The sequence below is a fragment of the Acanthopagrus latus genome, chromosome 5 (assembly GCF_904848185.1).
Source record: "Acanthopagrus latus isolate v.2019 chromosome 5, fAcaLat1.1, whole genome shotgun sequence".
Classification (NCBI taxonomy): domain Eukaryota; kingdom Metazoa; phylum Chordata; class Actinopteri; order Spariformes; family Sparidae; genus Acanthopagrus; species Acanthopagrus latus.
This window is the reverse complement of record NC_051043.1, coordinates 26837054-26855186: the sequence shown is the minus strand read 5'-3', so window position 1 is coordinate 26855186 and position 18133 is coordinate 26837054. Positions and strand designations below refer to the sequence as shown.

Genomic DNA, 18133 nt, shown 5'->3' with positions numbered 1-18133 from the left:
CCCACCCACACACAGAATTCCTCTACATGATCTATAATGAAAAGAGTTTATTCAGATATTACATGAACAGTTAGAAGAAAGATGTCAAGTGCAAATGTTGCATCTCAGCCCAGGACAGACCAAGTAAAAATACATAAATATGGCTGAAGAAATAGTGTCAGTTCATCCCAAAACTCCATTTTGCATGTTGAGAAACTCCTGAAAAACAAATAAAAGTAAAATTACAAATCTGGTTATTTATCATGTGTTTACAAAAATGACAAAGTGGTGATGGTGAGAAAGAAAAGGTACACAATCAGAACAAAAAGATGAATTTAACCTCTTAAATATTTATTATTTTTGTTATTTTTCAGTTACCTTCAGACAGTTTGGTGAAGGTGAGCCGTTTGTCAGCGTTCTCCCTCTTTGCTGCTCTCTGTGTTTCATGTACTCACGTGCCAGTGAGTCGGCATCGTCCTGACTAAAGAGCAGATTAATAAAATCAGAAATAAGAATGATATTTTTCACATTTGATAAAAAGGTCAAACACATACGGTGGGCTTTTTGTCCAATAAAAACATGAATTCAGAGTCAAAATAGTTGGTCTGTTCCAAAGAAACCCCAGCTCCGCCTTCAGGTGATAAATCTGATGTAAAACTGACAAAATTCTGTTTAATATATTGTGTCTAGGCAAAACTCCTCAAGACCCGTCCATATAAAATGCCAACCATGAATGGCACCATAACGTTAAAGCTTAAGTACACAATTCTAGAAAGATAGTTGATTATCCAGCCACCCAAATATCTTTTAATCCAATTGTCCGCTTCAGCATCAAACATAATACCAAATGATGTGAAGAAGAAAGTCAGAGAATTAAAAAATGTGTCCTTCTGTTTTTTTTTTGTCACGTTGCCTTACTCTATTTGTGCTTTATCGTAGCCAACTGTGAATGGACAGCTGAACAACAACAACAACAACAACAACAACAACAACAACAACAACAACAACAACAACAACAACAACAACAACAAAAAACCTACCAGTTCTGGCTGATCAGGTAGTCCACCAAGTCTTTCACCTGGTTGGGTTGGCCATTCGACACAATGAGCTGCTTGAGATGCTGGAAGTGTTTGGTCTTCAGCAGTTTCTGGTGCTGTCCATTCTCGCCAATAAATGTTAACACAGTCTCCCTGACCTGAGGAATCCACGGAGGGAATATTGTTTCATCATTCAATATTGTAACACAGTACAATGAAAAGAAATAGCGAAAAAGTTTAAAAAGTGCAAATATGTTTAAATGCACCGGACAGAAGTCGATGTGGCCTACATTTAAGTTTACACTTACAACCTCATCTTTGATATCATTGCACCATCAGACCCATTTCACAGCTTCCTGTTTAACAGCTTTGCTGATGCTGGGATTGACACCAACAGGTCAACACGTTTAACTTCAAATATGTTTCTATAGCAACAGAAGGTATAATGAACTGTGAAAAGCGGAAATAGCAGTTTGAAGGGAAGTGGTGACAGAACTTAAAGTTTCCGTTCAGGTGTACGAACGAATGAGCGTGCGAGTCACAAAGGTGAACAAACATGGTATAAAATCACATTGACGTCTAACCTGTGATGGAATCCCAGCCAGTTCCCCGGTGTTCATGAGGTCCTCCACCTGCTCAAGGACAGCGACTGGGTTACAGACCGACAGAAAGCCCTGGTAACGGCAAAAAAAAAGCAAAAAACAGTGATGGTCACTGACACTGTGATGGAATTTAGGGAGAAGAGACAGTTCCTTCTGTTGTATTGACTTGTATGCACACACCTGGATCTGCTGAGCCTTTTTAGTGGCACATGGGATGAGAAGGAGAGTGCCCAGGGCAAAGGCTGGCAGGTTGAACTGTGCGAAACGATTGGCAATTCCTATCAGGTCCAGATTCAAGAGGAAAGGGCACCTTGAGAAGAAAGATGAGCGGCAGGACAGAATAAACGTGAAGCGAATATAATTTCAGGTCACCACGGCCTTCTTTTATAAAGAAATGCCAACATTCAGTAAATAAACTTTGGTGTGTGAAACAGATTTAAAAGAAATGTGAAGATTAAAAAGAAAAATGGCATAAGATTATATAAAACATGTTGACCATTTCTGATTCCAAGGCCCAGGTGTTTAGCTAAGACATAAAGTTTGCGGGATTTCTTCACTGTCAGGCTGCTTTGAACCACAACAACTGAAAATACATGTATTAAATGTTCATGTTAAAGCTCTACATCTTACTAGCATGCAGAGCAGTTGGTGGTAATTGGTGGAAGACGAGTAAAACGTACTTGAGGAGGAGGACAAAGGTCCTGTAGAGTGTTGCCTGTTGGTCCGGACTCAGAGGAACGGAAGCTGTCGCCAAGAAAACAGGTACAACAGTCAGGAGCATTCGAGAGGCAGTATAATAGCATAAAACTGTATAATAAAGATCACTGAGCATCAAGACACATATATTCATTCTGTTAATGGAAGTTCAACATTATAAACTTTGTACCTGAGACAAAAGGTGCCAGTATCATACTCCTCCATGTACGGGAAAAACTAGGAATCTGGGGAGAAAACAAAATCTGATGGACTTTGCAGCCTTCTCATATGCTCATATTAATTGTCGTATTGTAGCAGATTTTATTTTCGGCATAACATCTGCTCTAGTGAGATGTCCGGTGGCTAGTGGTTAAGCCACATAACATTTGACAGCGACGTGGTTTGCTGGTATATCTGTGTCTATACCTCTGCTGTTTCTATTAGATAAAGCTGACTGACCATCTGTTTGAGTCTTGGATCTGGTGCAGGTTTTAACCTATACATTTTACTATACTTGTGAAAATGTACATGTTCTCTGGCAACAGAGGAGCAACAACATTATTTTCATTTTGTATAAATAAAAGCAATCAACTATGTTACCTCCCACAGAGCAGGCACAGCCACGACAGCTTCTAGCACCCTCTGGAGGTGGCTGATCTGAGGGGGAGGACACGCATGCAAAGTTCAAAACACACAGCCAAGCTTTCTTTATTTCATGTATTCAAGTGGACTGAGCAGTCCACTCTATTCTTTTGATATGACTTCTTGAGATTCTCACCAAGTTGAAGCCCAGCAGCTTCTGAAGCAGACTGTTCCACAGCTGAGGGTCGTACACCTGATACTCCAAGCACAGGTCTGCCACCAACCGCACCGCCTGAAAGGACAAAGGGCGCTTCAGTTGTCCTGTAACATGTTTCCCTTAAAATGAATCAACTAGCAGGAATAGCTTCAGTGTTTTCAGTTAGAAAGTACCTGTGGCTCATGACTGTGGTTCTTCCACAGCCCTTTAACCAAGCCCTCTTTGGGACTATTGAGGAAAGACTGCACTGTGTAAGGGATGTTCAGTGCCTCCAGCTGAGACACAAAGATGTAGCACTTCAGGTAGTAACTGCACGGCAACATGAAACACAGAAACATTAACACATCTTACAACCCCCTTAAATAAACTTTGCAATCAAGGAGTACATCAGTGTCATGAGTATTTCTTGGCCTCTTACTTAATTTTGGTCCTGGGGATCTTAAACTGGGCCTCCAGTGTGGCTGCATCGGCGAGGCGGACCAGGCAAAGCAGCGCTCGAGTCCGATGACAGAAGGTCAGACGAGGGCCAGATGTGCTGAGGGGCTACAGGAGGAGGTCCAGAAACAAACATCAGACACTTTCTCCGCACAGCTCGTCCAATTTAGACTTCAATTAATTACTGACCCAGGTCTCAGCAGAGAGGATAGGACGTAGAAGACGGACAGCATCATCCATGGGGCAGGACTGCAGCATGTACACCACCCTGAGAGCATCAAAACAACAACAACAATCAGCATTAAAACAGATTTCGAGTCCTCTGGGTGATCACAGCATTCTTCCTTTTTAGGAAAAATATAACAGAGAGGTCTCTACCTCATCAGGTCCGGGTCTTCTTCGATGTTGCTGACACATTCGTAATTACCAATATCCTTTATTAAAGAAAAAAAAAAAAAAGCTCTGTTAAAATCCTACACATTGGAGTCTTAAACTTGATGAAACATAATTTAAGAATAGGAGACGAAGAGAAACTGTGAACAACTATGTAAGACAGTATAAAATAAGGCTGAGCACAGAGTGATACACACCTTGGTAACAGCAGGGCCTGTTTTGCAGATCCATTTTTCCAACATCATGTTACGGATTTTTAGGAGATCCACGTTGTTGATGGCAGCGATTTCCTTAACCACAGCATGTATGTCTGCTCAGAGAGAGATGATCCAATTAAGAAGAATGAACAATACTGTTTACTTGGCTCCCATCAAACCATCTTAGCATGCATTGTGAAGGAGCATAGTGCAGTTTTAAGAAGAGGAGAATAATCTTCAGTGTCATATAAATATAGCGGAAGGCTAAATGGAAGATATAACACACTTACATCAACCAGCCTAAAAATGAAGTTCATCTTAAAGAGGAACCTCGCTTCGCTTTAGCTTTTACAGCAGACTGCTGTGTCAAAGTGGACTCACCAGGATACGTTTGACCTCCTGTGTCTCTGTAGTGCTGCTCCACACTGCTGTGCTCATATAAAGCCACTACGAGCCTGGCTGGCAGCCCCGTCAGTTTCAGGTTCTCTGGGCTGTTCAGCTGACTCGTTATCAAGGTGTTCTCAGTAGCTGAGCGCTGGAACTGCAGCTTCAGCTTGGACAGAAACATCTCTCCTCTGGCTCGTGCTGAGTCCTGCTCATGAGTTGGATGAGAGGGGTGAATTAAAACCAGCTTGTTTATGATAAAAACTAACCTGATCTGGATGTGTGAAACTTTAAATATATATTATATAATTTCTGTGTGTAAAAAGACCTCAAGGTTTGGATCCTTCAGCCAGGCCTCTCCAAGAGCCAAACAGAACCTGAGTGACTGCGTTTTCTCATGGCCTGTAGAAGACAACAGGAAACTGTTCAGTACATGCACACACAAACACAAACACAAACAAGCAGTGTGGTGGCAGTGACTCATCTGTCGGTCAGACCTGGTGGCAGCTCCTGGGTGATCTTGTGGGCTGTGGCGGCCGCCCACTCTGGGCTCTGAATGCAGTGGATGAACTTCATCATGGTCTTGGCCACCTTGACAAGCTCTTTATTGTAGCCATGACCCTGACCCTTTTTTTTCTGCTCCAGCAGTAAAGGCTTCATCTTCCGCTCAAACACATGGTTTGCTGCTGACATGTATAACTTGTCAAGGCTCACCTGGACAGAAACAGAATCAATAACTTGACATAACTCAAACTTTATTTTTGTGATTATACAGAGTAAGGTTACTTTTTAGATTAATCCTTTACCTTCATCAGCTTGCTGATCAGAAGAAGTGTAGGGAAGGTCTCCTCACTGAGCTCAGGAGCTAAACACAGAAACATATTTTAGTTTCCTTAGTCTGAACGCGTCTCATTAACCCTTAATATTGATTCCTTGATCTACAAGTGTTGAAAGATTAATTTATCACCTGTCAAGAGAAATGACTCATTTCTACATTACATCTGATACCAACAGGCAACCACCACAGATATCATAAAAGCAGAATAGTCTGAGTTTTGTTAGCAGTAAAACTGAGGATGGAAATAATACAGTGGCACTGGCTTACTTACAGATAATCTTCCAGAAATGTTTGGTCTGCATAAGCAAGTGGAAGGGCAGTCTACTGTTGGACAGGGGATGTGGCAGCAGGCTGTTTTCCAAAAGATACGTGTTCTCCACGTCTGAGACAGGAGACACTCGCTTGTAGGACTTCAGGTGCTGAAGGAGGCCTGTTGCCTGCAGAATAAAAGACATTGGTTGCTTCACAAAACATTTTAAAGCAGAGAGACGATTCTATTATCAACATCGTTTGTGTTTTTTTTCTTCTACCTGGCTAGTAGAAAATGTTGTCACATTCTCATCGGCAACCTGTATGATCTTCAGCACAACTTCGATCCTCTCATAGTTGTAAGGGCTGAGCTGTGTGAGAAAGGCATTTTGAAAGTAAGATTTAAAACCAAACTTACATTTTCTTTAAGATAAAAATATCCTTCTCCTAGTTTGTCCCCCATGTACAAACCTTCAATATGGCAGCGCAGAGACTTTCTGTGAGCTCGCTGGTGCTGTGCAACATTGGAATAACCTTCAGGACTCTCTCCAAAGCATCTGCATGACACAGAGGCTGCATCTCCTCCTGACTTGTGCCCAGGTCACCCCCACCTTCCTCGTCCTCTTGGAGCAGCAGTAAGGTGGTAATGTACTGGTTGATCACACGGTCACGGTCCAGACCAAAGGTGCTGCATTTGAAAGTAAACAGAGACTTTTAGCACAGGCAGAAAAACGCTGTGACGGACACTTGAGCAGAGTCTGAACCCAAATGGAGCTGTGTATTTCATACTGAAATACACTGAATAGTGTGACACTATGGAGCGAGCAGCTAACCTGCAGTACTCGAGGATAATGTCTGGGGTGATCTTCCTGTTTTTCACCAGATCAGGGATCAGACTACTCTTCATCTCAGGTCGCTGGCGGAACACTGGTTGGATGGATATCTGGACCAGAACATACAAGTGAAGTGAAGTCAGGAGACACTTGTTAAGTATAATGTGAATATAATTATGAGGTGGTTTTCATCTACACTCACACACACTCACACACACCTCTAGTTTGCTTAGCTTGATGCCCCATTCAGCATCAGTGATGACAGAGAGGAACTTCTCTTGTTCCTCTGCTTCACCATACAAGCAGCACAGATTGGCCCCGATCCTGGCCACAGCCTGGAATTAAATAAATAAATAAATATCAAGAGTTAGTGGCTGTTTAGATTTGCTGATGATAACATGAATGGAAATGTGAACCCACATGTGTATGAACTTATTTTTTTCTTGATCATGGTTGATCTCAAATTGGTCACCAAATGAATACACAATTTAAAACCTTTGTGTATTTGATGACACAATACAGCTAAAGGGCTTCCATTTCAGATGGATAAGTCAATCAGGCGTAGAGAGGTGGTTTAAAAGAACCTAACTGCAAAGTTCTGAACTCACAACATTTAAATCTACTGAACACACTACAGAGCTGTTTCCGTGTGTCTAGTACCAGTATTTACCCCTTTGCCTGGATCCTGGATTCAGTTCTCTTATTAAAACGACAATAAAACAGTTTAATACATAAGTACATAAGAACAGTGATCATATTGCCTACCAAAATCTTGTCATAGTTTTGCCAGGTGTTGTCAATAACCTTCCACAGTATTTTGTAGACTTCTGCTTTGGAGAGGAGTGTGCAGAGTCCAATAGCCAGATCACAATCGACCATCCTCCAGTTGAACACCTGCAGCCCATAGAATATAGAGACAGTTATTCAAAAATATACGAAAACACAGTAAATGTAATACTACCCTCACATGACATCAGACTCACCTTGTTCAAAAGAGCCACAGCAACAGCGTTTAGTGTTGAAGTAGTTGACTTTTGAAGATCTGCTAACCATATCTTGTACTTTTGAAGCTCTTTGGTATCATATAGCTGAAAGAAGAGTAAACATTTTACATGGACTTTTTTTTTTTTTCACAAATATTACCAAATGTTCTGTGACATAAACATAAACATACAAGAAAGTGGTACTGATGGCACCACTGGATATGTTGCAGCCATACCTGCACACTGAGCTTCAGGTCCATTACATTAGAAGTGATGTGCTGCAGGCAGCTTCCGTATGAGTTGAGCAGCACTCTGAGGGCCAGCTCCAGCTGACTGCACTCCTGTAGCATCTGTAACATGTTGGACAGGGGACCCAGGAGGGGCTGCAGGTAGTTTGAACCTGCATGTGGGTCAGGCAAGATACAGGATAAACTTTCCAAAATTATAACTTCAAGAGGGGAAAAGAAGTGATATATAAACTTATGCACATACCATCTTCAAATGAGCAGTGTGACAGACAGGAGCAGTCAAGTGGGTACAGTTTAATATCTGTAAGTTTGGGGGAAATAAATAGCATAACAGCTGAAGGAAACGCAACAGACTGCCCTCAAGTGATGAAATCCTTAGATTATAATTTGAGCTATCTCACCATGAGAAACAGGCAGCAAGCAGTTGGTAATTTCATATTGGACCGGAAGCACAGACACTGGGTCCAGAACAATGCAGTCTTCGTTGAAGACATCCTGAAAACTCCACTGAGAATATGGATCTTTTTCAGCCTCCGAGGTGGAATCCTGCGACATGATTCAAATACAAAGTTTTATTTGATGCATTTGGTTTATTTGTAAAGGGGAAGTATTAATTAATGTGTTCTTCTTTTCGGTTATTTTTTGCTTTGACAGTTTTAAAATATTCAAATCCAAATGGAACTGCTTTACTGTAATTGCACAAACTCTTGACTGAACATGGTTCCTAATAAAGAAAGAAAGAAAGAAAGAAAGAAAGAAAGAAAGAAAGAAAGAAAGAAAGAAAGAAAGAAAGAAAGAAAGAAAGAAAGAAAGAAAGAAAGAAAGAAAGAAAGAAAGAAATATCATTATATGAAAAAGAAAAGGCAAGATACTAACCTTGGCAATAAAGCCATAGTTGTCCGATAACTGACACTGGTGATAGACATCCATAGCTATCCGTGTGCACTTGCAAAGCTCCAAACAATCAAGGAGTAGATCTGTAACAGTTGTTATAATATTTAATTTAAGGATTTTGCAACTTTGAATATTAAACCTTGAGGCTCTTTCAGATGTACAGTGAGTATTTTTACAGGACCAGATAAATTCTTGGAAAAAATACTGTAAGTATATTGAAAAGAATGCTATTTACTTATTCTACAGCTGTGCTGCATGTGTATCATCTGTGTGATATGTTCTAACTGTAGCCAACGACATTTGTACTGGATTAAAGACGAGGCTGAAGACAGAATTGCTTTCCTATTTTCATAACAAAACGTTTTTTACTGCAAGATCTCAGCAAATTAACAAAGATAAACATAATCTAATATAATGGCTGAATTATAAATCTAGCTGTTTTTTTTTTTTACAAACATTCACCTGAGTGGCACACAGTCATGGCCTGGCAGGCCAGATCATGGATGACTGCCGGCAAATCCGTGTCTTCAGGAAGCACCATGGGCACATCTGCCTCCAGCATCTGGCATAACGTCTTTGCAGCAGTGAACAAAACCTTCCCTGTGCTTTTGTTATAGTGGTGTTCATACAGTTCACTGATAACATGAAGGAAAGAGCAAAAAGAAAACATAAGAGATTTTCCATATGCCCCCATCAGTTTCCCAGCCCTTGATTATCACATACGATGCAACATTCAGACATACAAACCTGAGGATTTTGAGGGCCTTGTCCACTTTTCCCACTCGCAGAGCTCGCAGGGCCAAGTCAGACCAGAGCTCCTGTTCAGTGCGCTGCAGCTGCCTTCCTAGACGACGCAAGTCAGCTTCTGTGGAGATCGTCTTGGTCTTGCCATCAGGATCATTCGCCACAACTGGAGTTGTAGTAACCTTTTTCTTAGACGAATGGCGGCCACGTGTGTTTTCATAGGCTGTGATGTGATGCTCCTGGATTTGTTTTCTCATGTTTGGATCCTCATAGTTGGAAGGGGTGAAGAAAATGTCAAAGTCCTCCTGAAGAAAAGAAAAGAGACTGCAGGTTAAAAAAGAAAAGCTCAAATACAACTTAAAATCATTCACTGAATGAGACTCACCTGCAGATGGGCGATCGCCTTGAACATGATGAGATTGTTTTCGCATTCCATGCTTTTAAGAGCATCATCTGCAGAGGGCATAAAAACCTGGTATCACTCTTGGATGTTCAGGTGCATGTTTATAAGACCTTTGTCTGTAAACTATGTTTAGATGATTAATGTCAAATGTCACATAAATATATGCCTTGCCTAAAAACACCTAACTGTACCACAGGGATGGAAGGTAAATTGACTTTTTAATGGTGTTTTGATATATTATCAAATGCAATATAGAATAAATAATTGATGCAGGTTTGTTATGCAACTGGTTTCTTTATCAAAGACATTCCAGAGTCTGCCTCTCAGATGATATTGATTTAAATATGATTATAATTGTGGCAAGTAAGTACTTACGTTTTTGAATTATATGAAGGTATTTCAGAGCCTCCACTGACACCTGAGCAATGACCATCTGGTGTTTCTTGTGCTATTGAAGACAGGCGAAAACAATGTTGAGACATACAAAAATGAAAATAAAGTATGCTTACCCTGATGCTGTTATGTTGTGTTCAGAACAGAATCAGAATCAGAATCAGAAATCCTTTAATGTCCCGCAGACGGGGAAATTTGTTAAGAACTTAAAGGGGGATTCATTTAGGTTTTATGTATGGTATTCTTTGAGGTGTGTTTGTTTTGTTTTAGCTGTGTATGCATCTAAATATGCAATCACAGGTGCCCAGAGAAACCAGGCAGGGGAAATTCTTGCATATCAGATCAGAGTTCTGTCAGCAGCAGCAGCAGAATTCAAGCTATCACGTTGGTGTTCTTGAAACCACATGAAATGTGAGAACTGACTACAAATACACAAAAAGACACATGACATCCCTCTCGTCACCTCATCAGATATGTGGTCTTTGTCTTGCAGCTGCAGCTTAGCCCAGGATGTGAGGTGGTTGATCACACACTCTGCCTCTGCAGAGGACAGCTTCCTCAGGACAGTCATGCACTCCTCAGTCTGAAAGCACCATGAGAGACTTCTCATCAGTAAACTGTGGATGCATTAAGGGAAACAAGTTAAATTTGGTGAGTTCATATTTCCACTGAGGTGAGCATACCTTGCCTTGGCCAATCAGCTGAATGAGAAACAAGTAGTTTATCTGCGAGGTTGGAAGCTTGTAGGCTTCAGCTAATGTCAGGGAGTCTTCGAGAGACATTGGCAAGTCTTGCTTCAGGATGTATCTAATCAGAGTCTGAGGAAGATGTACAGTATATATGAATAAGGTTAATGGAGAGGCACAGCAGTGTTACTTTGTCACATAATTAACCAAATCCAAATTACCATAATTTGAGTGCTGTTAGAGAGATTGAAGTTGCGGATCCCATAACCCCTCAGAAGCTTTCTGATCTCCATCAGCTGGTAGCTCTCCTTCAAAAGCTCTTGTCTGGGGAAAATATCAGTTGGAAAAAAATGATATAGAAACTGCTATTATGAACCAATTTTTCTTTAATTTGTGAAGGAAGAAAAGCATCGGGGTGAGATCAGTGTACACATACTTTGGCCCTTCCATCTTTAGGTACTTCTGAACCAGTTTTTCTACCACATTACTCCAGGGTACCACAGCTTTCTGCATGATCTCCAGCACTGCATCCACCATCAGCTGGCAGAAAAATACAATAATGTGAGCTTTCACAAATCCTTAACAATTTTTTTTTTAACCACCTTACTGACTGGCTTTACTGCGGCTGTTGAGACAGCTCATAAACCATAAGCAGAATGTGAGCTGTGTCATAGTGGTGGTACAGGAACTTACGTCAGTGTCAGTCATGCAGCCTAGCACAGCTACTGCTTTGGCCTCCCATTCTGTGAAAAGTGTTGTAGTCTGAGAACTGCAGCGCTCCAACAGATCCTAGTGAAGATTAGCGTGAGAGGAGAAATACTTTAAGAATTTGTGAAATTACATATTTGCTTCCAGTGGGCTTGAGAGTGATGGAGATTTACCTTGATATACTGTAGAAGCAGGTCATCAAAAGGAATCTCATGCTCTTCCGCATAAGGCTGGACGTTGCTCTCCACCGTGGCTGCAATCAACTCTGGAGCTGGCACTTTGTCAAGCATGAAGAACGCGACACTTCGTGCGCTCCCCTTTCAAATTCACAAGACAGATAAAATGGTAAAATAGTAAAAAAACAACGTAAAACCCACCCAAAATGTACCGGAGAATGAGTGTGCCTCTTGAAAGATATTCATATTGTTCACTCTATCATCATCTTTATAATATATATAGAAAAAACACCATAACGTACTTAAAGGTTTCTTTTTAGTTTAATAATGAATTAACTTGTAAACTGTAATATCTACAATACAGGGCGATCTCTACATTTCTCTGCTGACATCTACAGGCATAGATAAGTAGAACCTCAGTCCCTACACAATTTCAAACTCTGCCTTGTGTTTTTATGTATTTTAATACAATATTTTCTTGATGCTTTAATACAATAATATGTCACTAGTAAGAGACAAACCTTCTCAAAGACCGAAAGTGAAAGCCTGCAACTGTATTTCCCGTGCAGGTCCAGGAGCTGACGGAGGTTTGACACCAGGGTCTTGAGGTTCTCCACCTCTTCTGCACCATAATTATCATCCTGAAAAAAGATATAAATAAATCATGAATCACATTATGTCAAGATAACTAAGTTAAAATGTATGCTTGCAGGTAGATCATGATTGTAAAAGGTACAAACACTCATTCATAGTGAAAAGAGAGAAATGCGGCTAACTTACAGATTTCATCCATGCCCATAGAGAGGGCAGTCCAAGCACTGCCAGGTCCAACCCATTCTGGGGCCAAGCACTCTGGAACAAAATATCATATTTACAGTAACCGGTTTAACTACCGTGACTTATACTTTACAGACTTTTTCCAGACTAATAATCATGAGCAAGTGATGGGCATTGCTTTTCCCACATTATCAATTATGGAGATTTTAGCTTCCAATAGTTTACTCAAGTCATCAAAAACATTCAGAATTTCAAATGAATCATCAATAGCTGGCATTACTTAACTTTCTGATCAAGATAACATTTTTTCTTTACCTTTTCTGTCAACTCAAGATTCCTTGCCCTCTGCTCGAGCCATCTCGCCAGGATTTTCTACATAAAAACAGAATTTTGACCAATGAAAACATTGCACTATATGGCGGAGATGTCAGTATTTTAAGCTTGAGAGAATGTATGCTACCTGTCCTGTTGGAACCACTCTCCTCACAAAAGGTACGAGAACTGTCCTAAACCAAGGACAGAGGTCTTTGGACGGCAGGTCCTCTGGGATGGCTCCAAGCACGGCTTCAAGCTTGCTCTCATCAAACTCTGCTGCAATCTCTCCCTGCCACAAAAACACAGCAGTAAACAACTTCAGAACTGACAGTGACACACAGAAGGTTTTTTGATTCATCACGATCATCATTTACTGTCTCTAAATGCATGTGTGAGAACATGCCTGCATTATAAGACAGGTCACTGATTTATGACAAATGTTGGTTGAGTGAATGAAGCAGTTTCTTTACCTCACATCTGAGCCAGAGGAGCTGGGCGCCCTTCATGTCTCCCTCTCTTAGGTGGGTCAGAATATCTCCTAAATTGTCATTGCTGTTCAGAAACTCAATCCAGGCGATCCCACTGCGGACAACGGAATAACACACGAAAAAGATTGCACATTCATGAACAAAACACAATATCGAAACTTTACTGAACAACAAGGGAGACCACTAAGACTTTGAATTTACTTGAAATTATCTGGGCCGTGCAGGCTGCAGAATGTTGCCAGCCTAGCCAGGGCTTCTTGGATCTGTAAGGAGGAGTATCGTGTGGCAGCATGGTTCAGCATCTTCTCTGCTGTCTCAAAGGTCGGCCACGGGGCCTTGAGGCAGTATTCCTCCACATACTGCTCATCCTAGGAAAAACACACACATGCTTCTATTAGAAAGATGTTAACACTTGATGACAATTTTCAATTTGCTTTCTTTTCAGTTTTAACATTTTTAAACTGTAAATTAAAACCAAACTACTCAAGAAACAAAAAAGCATTGCAGTACTGACTGTGATCTTTAACAGGTTGGTTTTGGCCTCCTCCACAAGTTCAGACCACACATCTTGTCCATAGCCGCCAACCGATGCAGAGGCCAACTGTTCCAGCACAAAGTCAAGCTTCACCTTGTAAACGAGCTGAACAAACAAAGAATGGTTAGTTGTGTGCAGCCATGATCAGAGTAATAATAATAATTAGTATTATATACAAATAGCATACACTCAAATAAAATCTTGTATTCCACTGCCCCACTGATGTAGGACAAAATAAAAAGAGTCTTCAACAGTTGCATAAATTTGACTTTTATTTACACGACAGACACACTGACCTCTAAATCCAGCTCAAATGTGATTGCAAACTTTTCAGCCTCTTCAAACATGTGTTTGTGAAGAAGTCTACTAAGTCTGTGAGTAGAGAAAAATCAAGTAAGTCACATTTTTCTGACATCAAACAAACTACTGTTACACAATCTACAATTAAGTAGAAATATATCCAGTTAAAATGAGGTACCTGTTCTCCGGCAAAGCCTCTGTGAAGCATCTGACAACAACAGACGACACAGGCTCTCCTCGACTGCTTAAAGAACACAGAAAAAAACAAAAAACAAACAAGAAAAGAAAAGACCAGGTCATATTTCTTTTAACGCTTTAACATTCAAATACTAGCTGAATTTGAACATTATCATACAAAAATACCCCACCTTTCTGGGTTCTCACAAATTCCCTCCACTAGATAAATAGTATCCTGAAATCAGAGGGCGTAACAGTTGACTTTAATGTGAAGATGCATGAAGGTCTAGAAAGAGCACATTTAATATCCATATAACAATTTAATAAACACTGATTGCTTACCATGTTTACTTTTGTCTGGACAAGACAGGAGACTGAGGAGACATCCAGAGAGTATCCAACAGTCATGGAGGGCAGGAATCGGATTTGCAGTGAGTTGATCTGTAAAACCAGCATATGGAGTTCAGAACAGAACTAATTTATAATAGATGACAGATAATTATCCATTATAGGTTCTTTAAAACTGCTACCTGGCTGTTGTCTTGCTTTGTCAGAGTAATCATCTTAATGCTGCCCTTGTCTTGGCTGTGATGCAAACAGAATGATTTACATTTTCAACATGATTTCATTGAGGCAAGTCCCTCTCCTTATTTACTGCTACAGCAAGTTATAAAAAAAATCGACACATACATGGAGGCAGAGCCACATTCTGTGAGGAGTTCAAAGTCATGAATGGCAACGTCCGGCCAACAGTGAATCATGACAAGGAAATGTACGTCCCAAAGACTCAGGGTGTCCTGAAAAACACAAAGCAATCAACATGTTAGCCTCAAATACCTTTGGTGGAACCTCATGCAATAGTTTATCAAACAGCTACAGGTGACACAACTCAACTCACCTCAGTGTCGAGAATATACAAGAGATTTTCCACCACAACCATCTTCCTCACACCTTTGAATTAAACAATCAAGAAGAATATCTGTTACAACTCTCACACACTCTACTCGAAAATGAATCATTTGTAACTGTGTTTTAATGTACACGGTATTTATTCCTGCCTATGTCCCAAAACCTGAGTGTTAATATACATCTCTTGTTAATTCAAAAAGTTAAATATATTGCATACTACCTCTTGATAATACATATTTAGCATCTTACAGAAAACACATTCAAATACTAAGAGAATTACCTGGAATTAGGCTATTATTGACAGAATGAGCGAGGTACATCTTGGCCTGATGAGGGTCCATCTTCCAGTGAGTCACGACATTTTCTTTATCGCCCTGTGAAGATAATAATGTTGTAACAAATCATATCATGCTTCATATAAAAGTGTAAACACCATTCCCAGAATTGTTCAATTACACAAAAATATTTACAGCTCAAATCGAAGTTAGTCTTGACGCCATTTAAAAAGCTGGTTTTAATTTTTATCTCGGATTCATATTCAATTTGCTTACGTTTGATTTTTTGAGATTTCCATCAGCAAATCTTAGCTTGCAAGAATTACCATGCAAGTACTTTACATGAGCACCTAGTTTACGTTAAATGTTGTAAGTTTATGCTTTGTGATTTCTTAGCCAGCACTTTGACTAAATAATAATCAATGAGAAATGAAATTCAGAAAAAAGAGACACGCATATAGCATAGCATGAACAGGAACAGCAAAAAAAAAAAAAAAGTGTTTAAAAGTGCCACAGCTCATGCATCATAACTCCAGGTGATGAATAAATGAAAATGAATCAAACTTCTCAAACAGACACTGACCCCAATCAGGAAGTTGATTTCATTGCCCAGGTTGAACATCACTGCTGTACTGCAGCCCTCGTCATGGTAATCCCTCGTGGAGCAGAAGTCTATCTTGATGAGAGACTGCAGCTGAGTAGAAAAAAGGTATAATTTTATTTCTGCTCCGCTAAAAAATATATTTGGCTTTAGCATTGAAAGAAAAAAGCCTTAACTTACTTCTTTCAAAGCTCCCAAATCCATTTTTCCAATGGCTGTGAAGACAAACAAAGAATGATTGTTCAATTAGTCAACAAATGGCTCCAAAAAGTTTTCCAAGTATACCTCACCCTATGATGTTTGATACCTGTCTCGATCTTTGCCAGAGCAAGATTTGTTATGTGGAAAAAACCATCCTGTACGAGAAGGAACACATGGTACATCCCTGTCAATAAATTAAAAAAAAAAAAAAAATGATAAGGACATCGTTCAGAAATCAGATTAAAAACATGAATCACCTGGAAAATACATTAACAAATTGTAAATTGTGCCATGTTTCCAGTGCAATGACTCCTCACATTCATATAAAAATGTTACCTAATGATGCCTTGTCCTCCTCTGTGATTAGATAGCGGTATGTTTTCTTGTCTTCTCTGGATGGTTTTTCAACCAAAGCCTTGTAAATCCAGAAAATGACACAAGACATTAATGTACTGTACATAAGTGCTCACACTCATTTAAGAAAGGTGTCATCCCCCATGTCCTCTCAACAATGCAAAAGTGTAACATTTGATTAATCTAGGAGACATTATAAAATATAAAAAACACCTACCCTGGTGAGAAGGATTTTCTTATGTGGAACATAGATCAAATGAAGGTTTCCATTTCGTTCACAGACCACCAAAAACTGTCCATCCAGGCATACATCAATGGCATCCACATCAGTTTCTGAAAAAATGAATCGTGGTATCAACATACAACAGTAACTGCGAAAGGTCAAAATGTGTTGAAAGGAAACAGGTGAACTGAATTCTGACATGTGACCGAACAAATTCTTGGACTGACTGATTTAGGATGCAGCCGTATAGAGTAAGCCATCTCAGAGGACACAAGCTTACACCTGACTGATGGTAAATAGAAGATGAATTGACATTAAAAGAGTTGTATACCAAAGTGAAGAAGCAGCAGGATGGTCTGATAGCTCTGGTCAAACAGGATGACTGTCTTGTCAGCAACAACAATGCTCCAGTTTGAACCACTGGAGGAGGAGAGACAGGGATCTGCCTGCACCTGCAAGAACCAGTATTCCCATACAATCACTGATCAGCATGGGCCCAGAATTATTCACTACACCCTTGGATGTGAGTGTGTAGTAATGAAACTGATAAACAGGGACACAAGAACATGTTTGGGTTTATATCCTCTAAACATTGACGTCCATTACCTCATTGGCAGTGGAGATTTTGACCAGTGTGTCCACCTGATACAAGCCGCTACCATTTTCCTCCCTCGACACACTGCCGAAGCGGACAGTGTTCGTATCTTCGTTGGTGAGAAGTTCAACGTCGCTCCACATCGCAATTCCGTGGTGCTACATCACATGGAAGAAATAAGACATTTGCATTTATTGTATTTTTCAATCCAAGACTGCTTCAACACGAGTTGTTTACTTGAGATGCGACCCAGCTAGCATAACATTAACCTCACCCTAATGTTGTGATGGTGTCGCTAATGCTAGCTAGAAAACTCAGCTGAGAAAGAAGAACAAGAGTCTAGATGACCTGCTGATATCTATACACATTGACAGACTGGCCATTTACAATGTATTTACAGTTGACTGTAACTCACCAGTCTACTGGAATAAGATGACAGCGACAACACACCGAGTCGACATAACTCTGCAGTATTAGCTTTAGAATTTGGCGGGTTGTTGTAAACTGACAGGGAACTCCGTGGATTAATGAGTTTCTCGGTTTTGCCTTCCAGGTACAGCTTCCCTCTTAAGAATTCGTCCAAATCACTCCTCCTTCGTCAGGACTGGCACGGAAAACCACAGCCACAGATTGAAATGTACTAATATCCACCTGTAATCCAAATATAATCATATAATTGGCGGAGTTTGCTTGGGTTGTATACAGC

At 40.2% G+C, this 18133-nt stretch overlaps 1 protein-coding gene across 1 annotated transcript; it reads right to left on the bottom strand.

The window, feature by feature from the left end:
• Positions 1–32: 32 nt before the first annotated feature.
• On the bottom strand, positions 33–18112 carry kntc1 (kinetochore associated 1). The gene is made up of 62 exons (XM_037098484.1): positions 17843–18112; positions 17439–17585; positions 17164–17284; positions 16827–16942; positions 16592–16670; positions 16362–16439; positions 16235–16269; positions 16037–16147; positions 15459–15552; positions 15168–15220; positions 14960–15066; positions 14800–14854; positions 14612–14710; positions 14461–14504; positions 14271–14333; positions 14089–14164; positions 13772–13897; positions 13459–13625; positions 13240–13351; positions 12915–13058; positions 12770–12826; positions 12458–12529; positions 12199–12318; positions 11675–11818; positions 11487–11582; positions 11230–11333; positions 11015–11117; positions 10791–10925; positions 10571–10690; positions 10090–10162; positions 9697–9764; positions 9315–9616; positions 9030–9202; positions 8550–8650; positions 8075–8219; positions 7918–7974; positions 7662–7825; positions 7426–7530; positions 7208–7336; positions 6661–6777; positions 6443–6552; positions 6081–6297; positions 5891–5980; positions 5632–5797; positions 5329–5387; positions 5020–5236; positions 4851–4924; positions 4520–4730; positions 4139–4251; positions 3927–3982; positions 3738–3816; positions 3532–3656; positions 3287–3422; positions 3093–3188; positions 2915–2971; positions 2505–2559; positions 2299–2362; positions 1799–1928; positions 1601–1690; positions 1020–1174; positions 358–460; positions 33–198 (listed from the first exon to the last, which is right to left on the bottom strand). Exons 2-62 carry the CDS (start codon positions 17568–17570, stop codon positions 163–165), a joined length of 6636 nt encoding a protein of 2211 aa, XP_036954379.1. The 5' UTR covers positions 17571–17585; positions 17843–18112; the 3' UTR covers positions 33–162.
• Between the last annotated feature and the right edge of the window lie 21 nt (positions 18113–18133).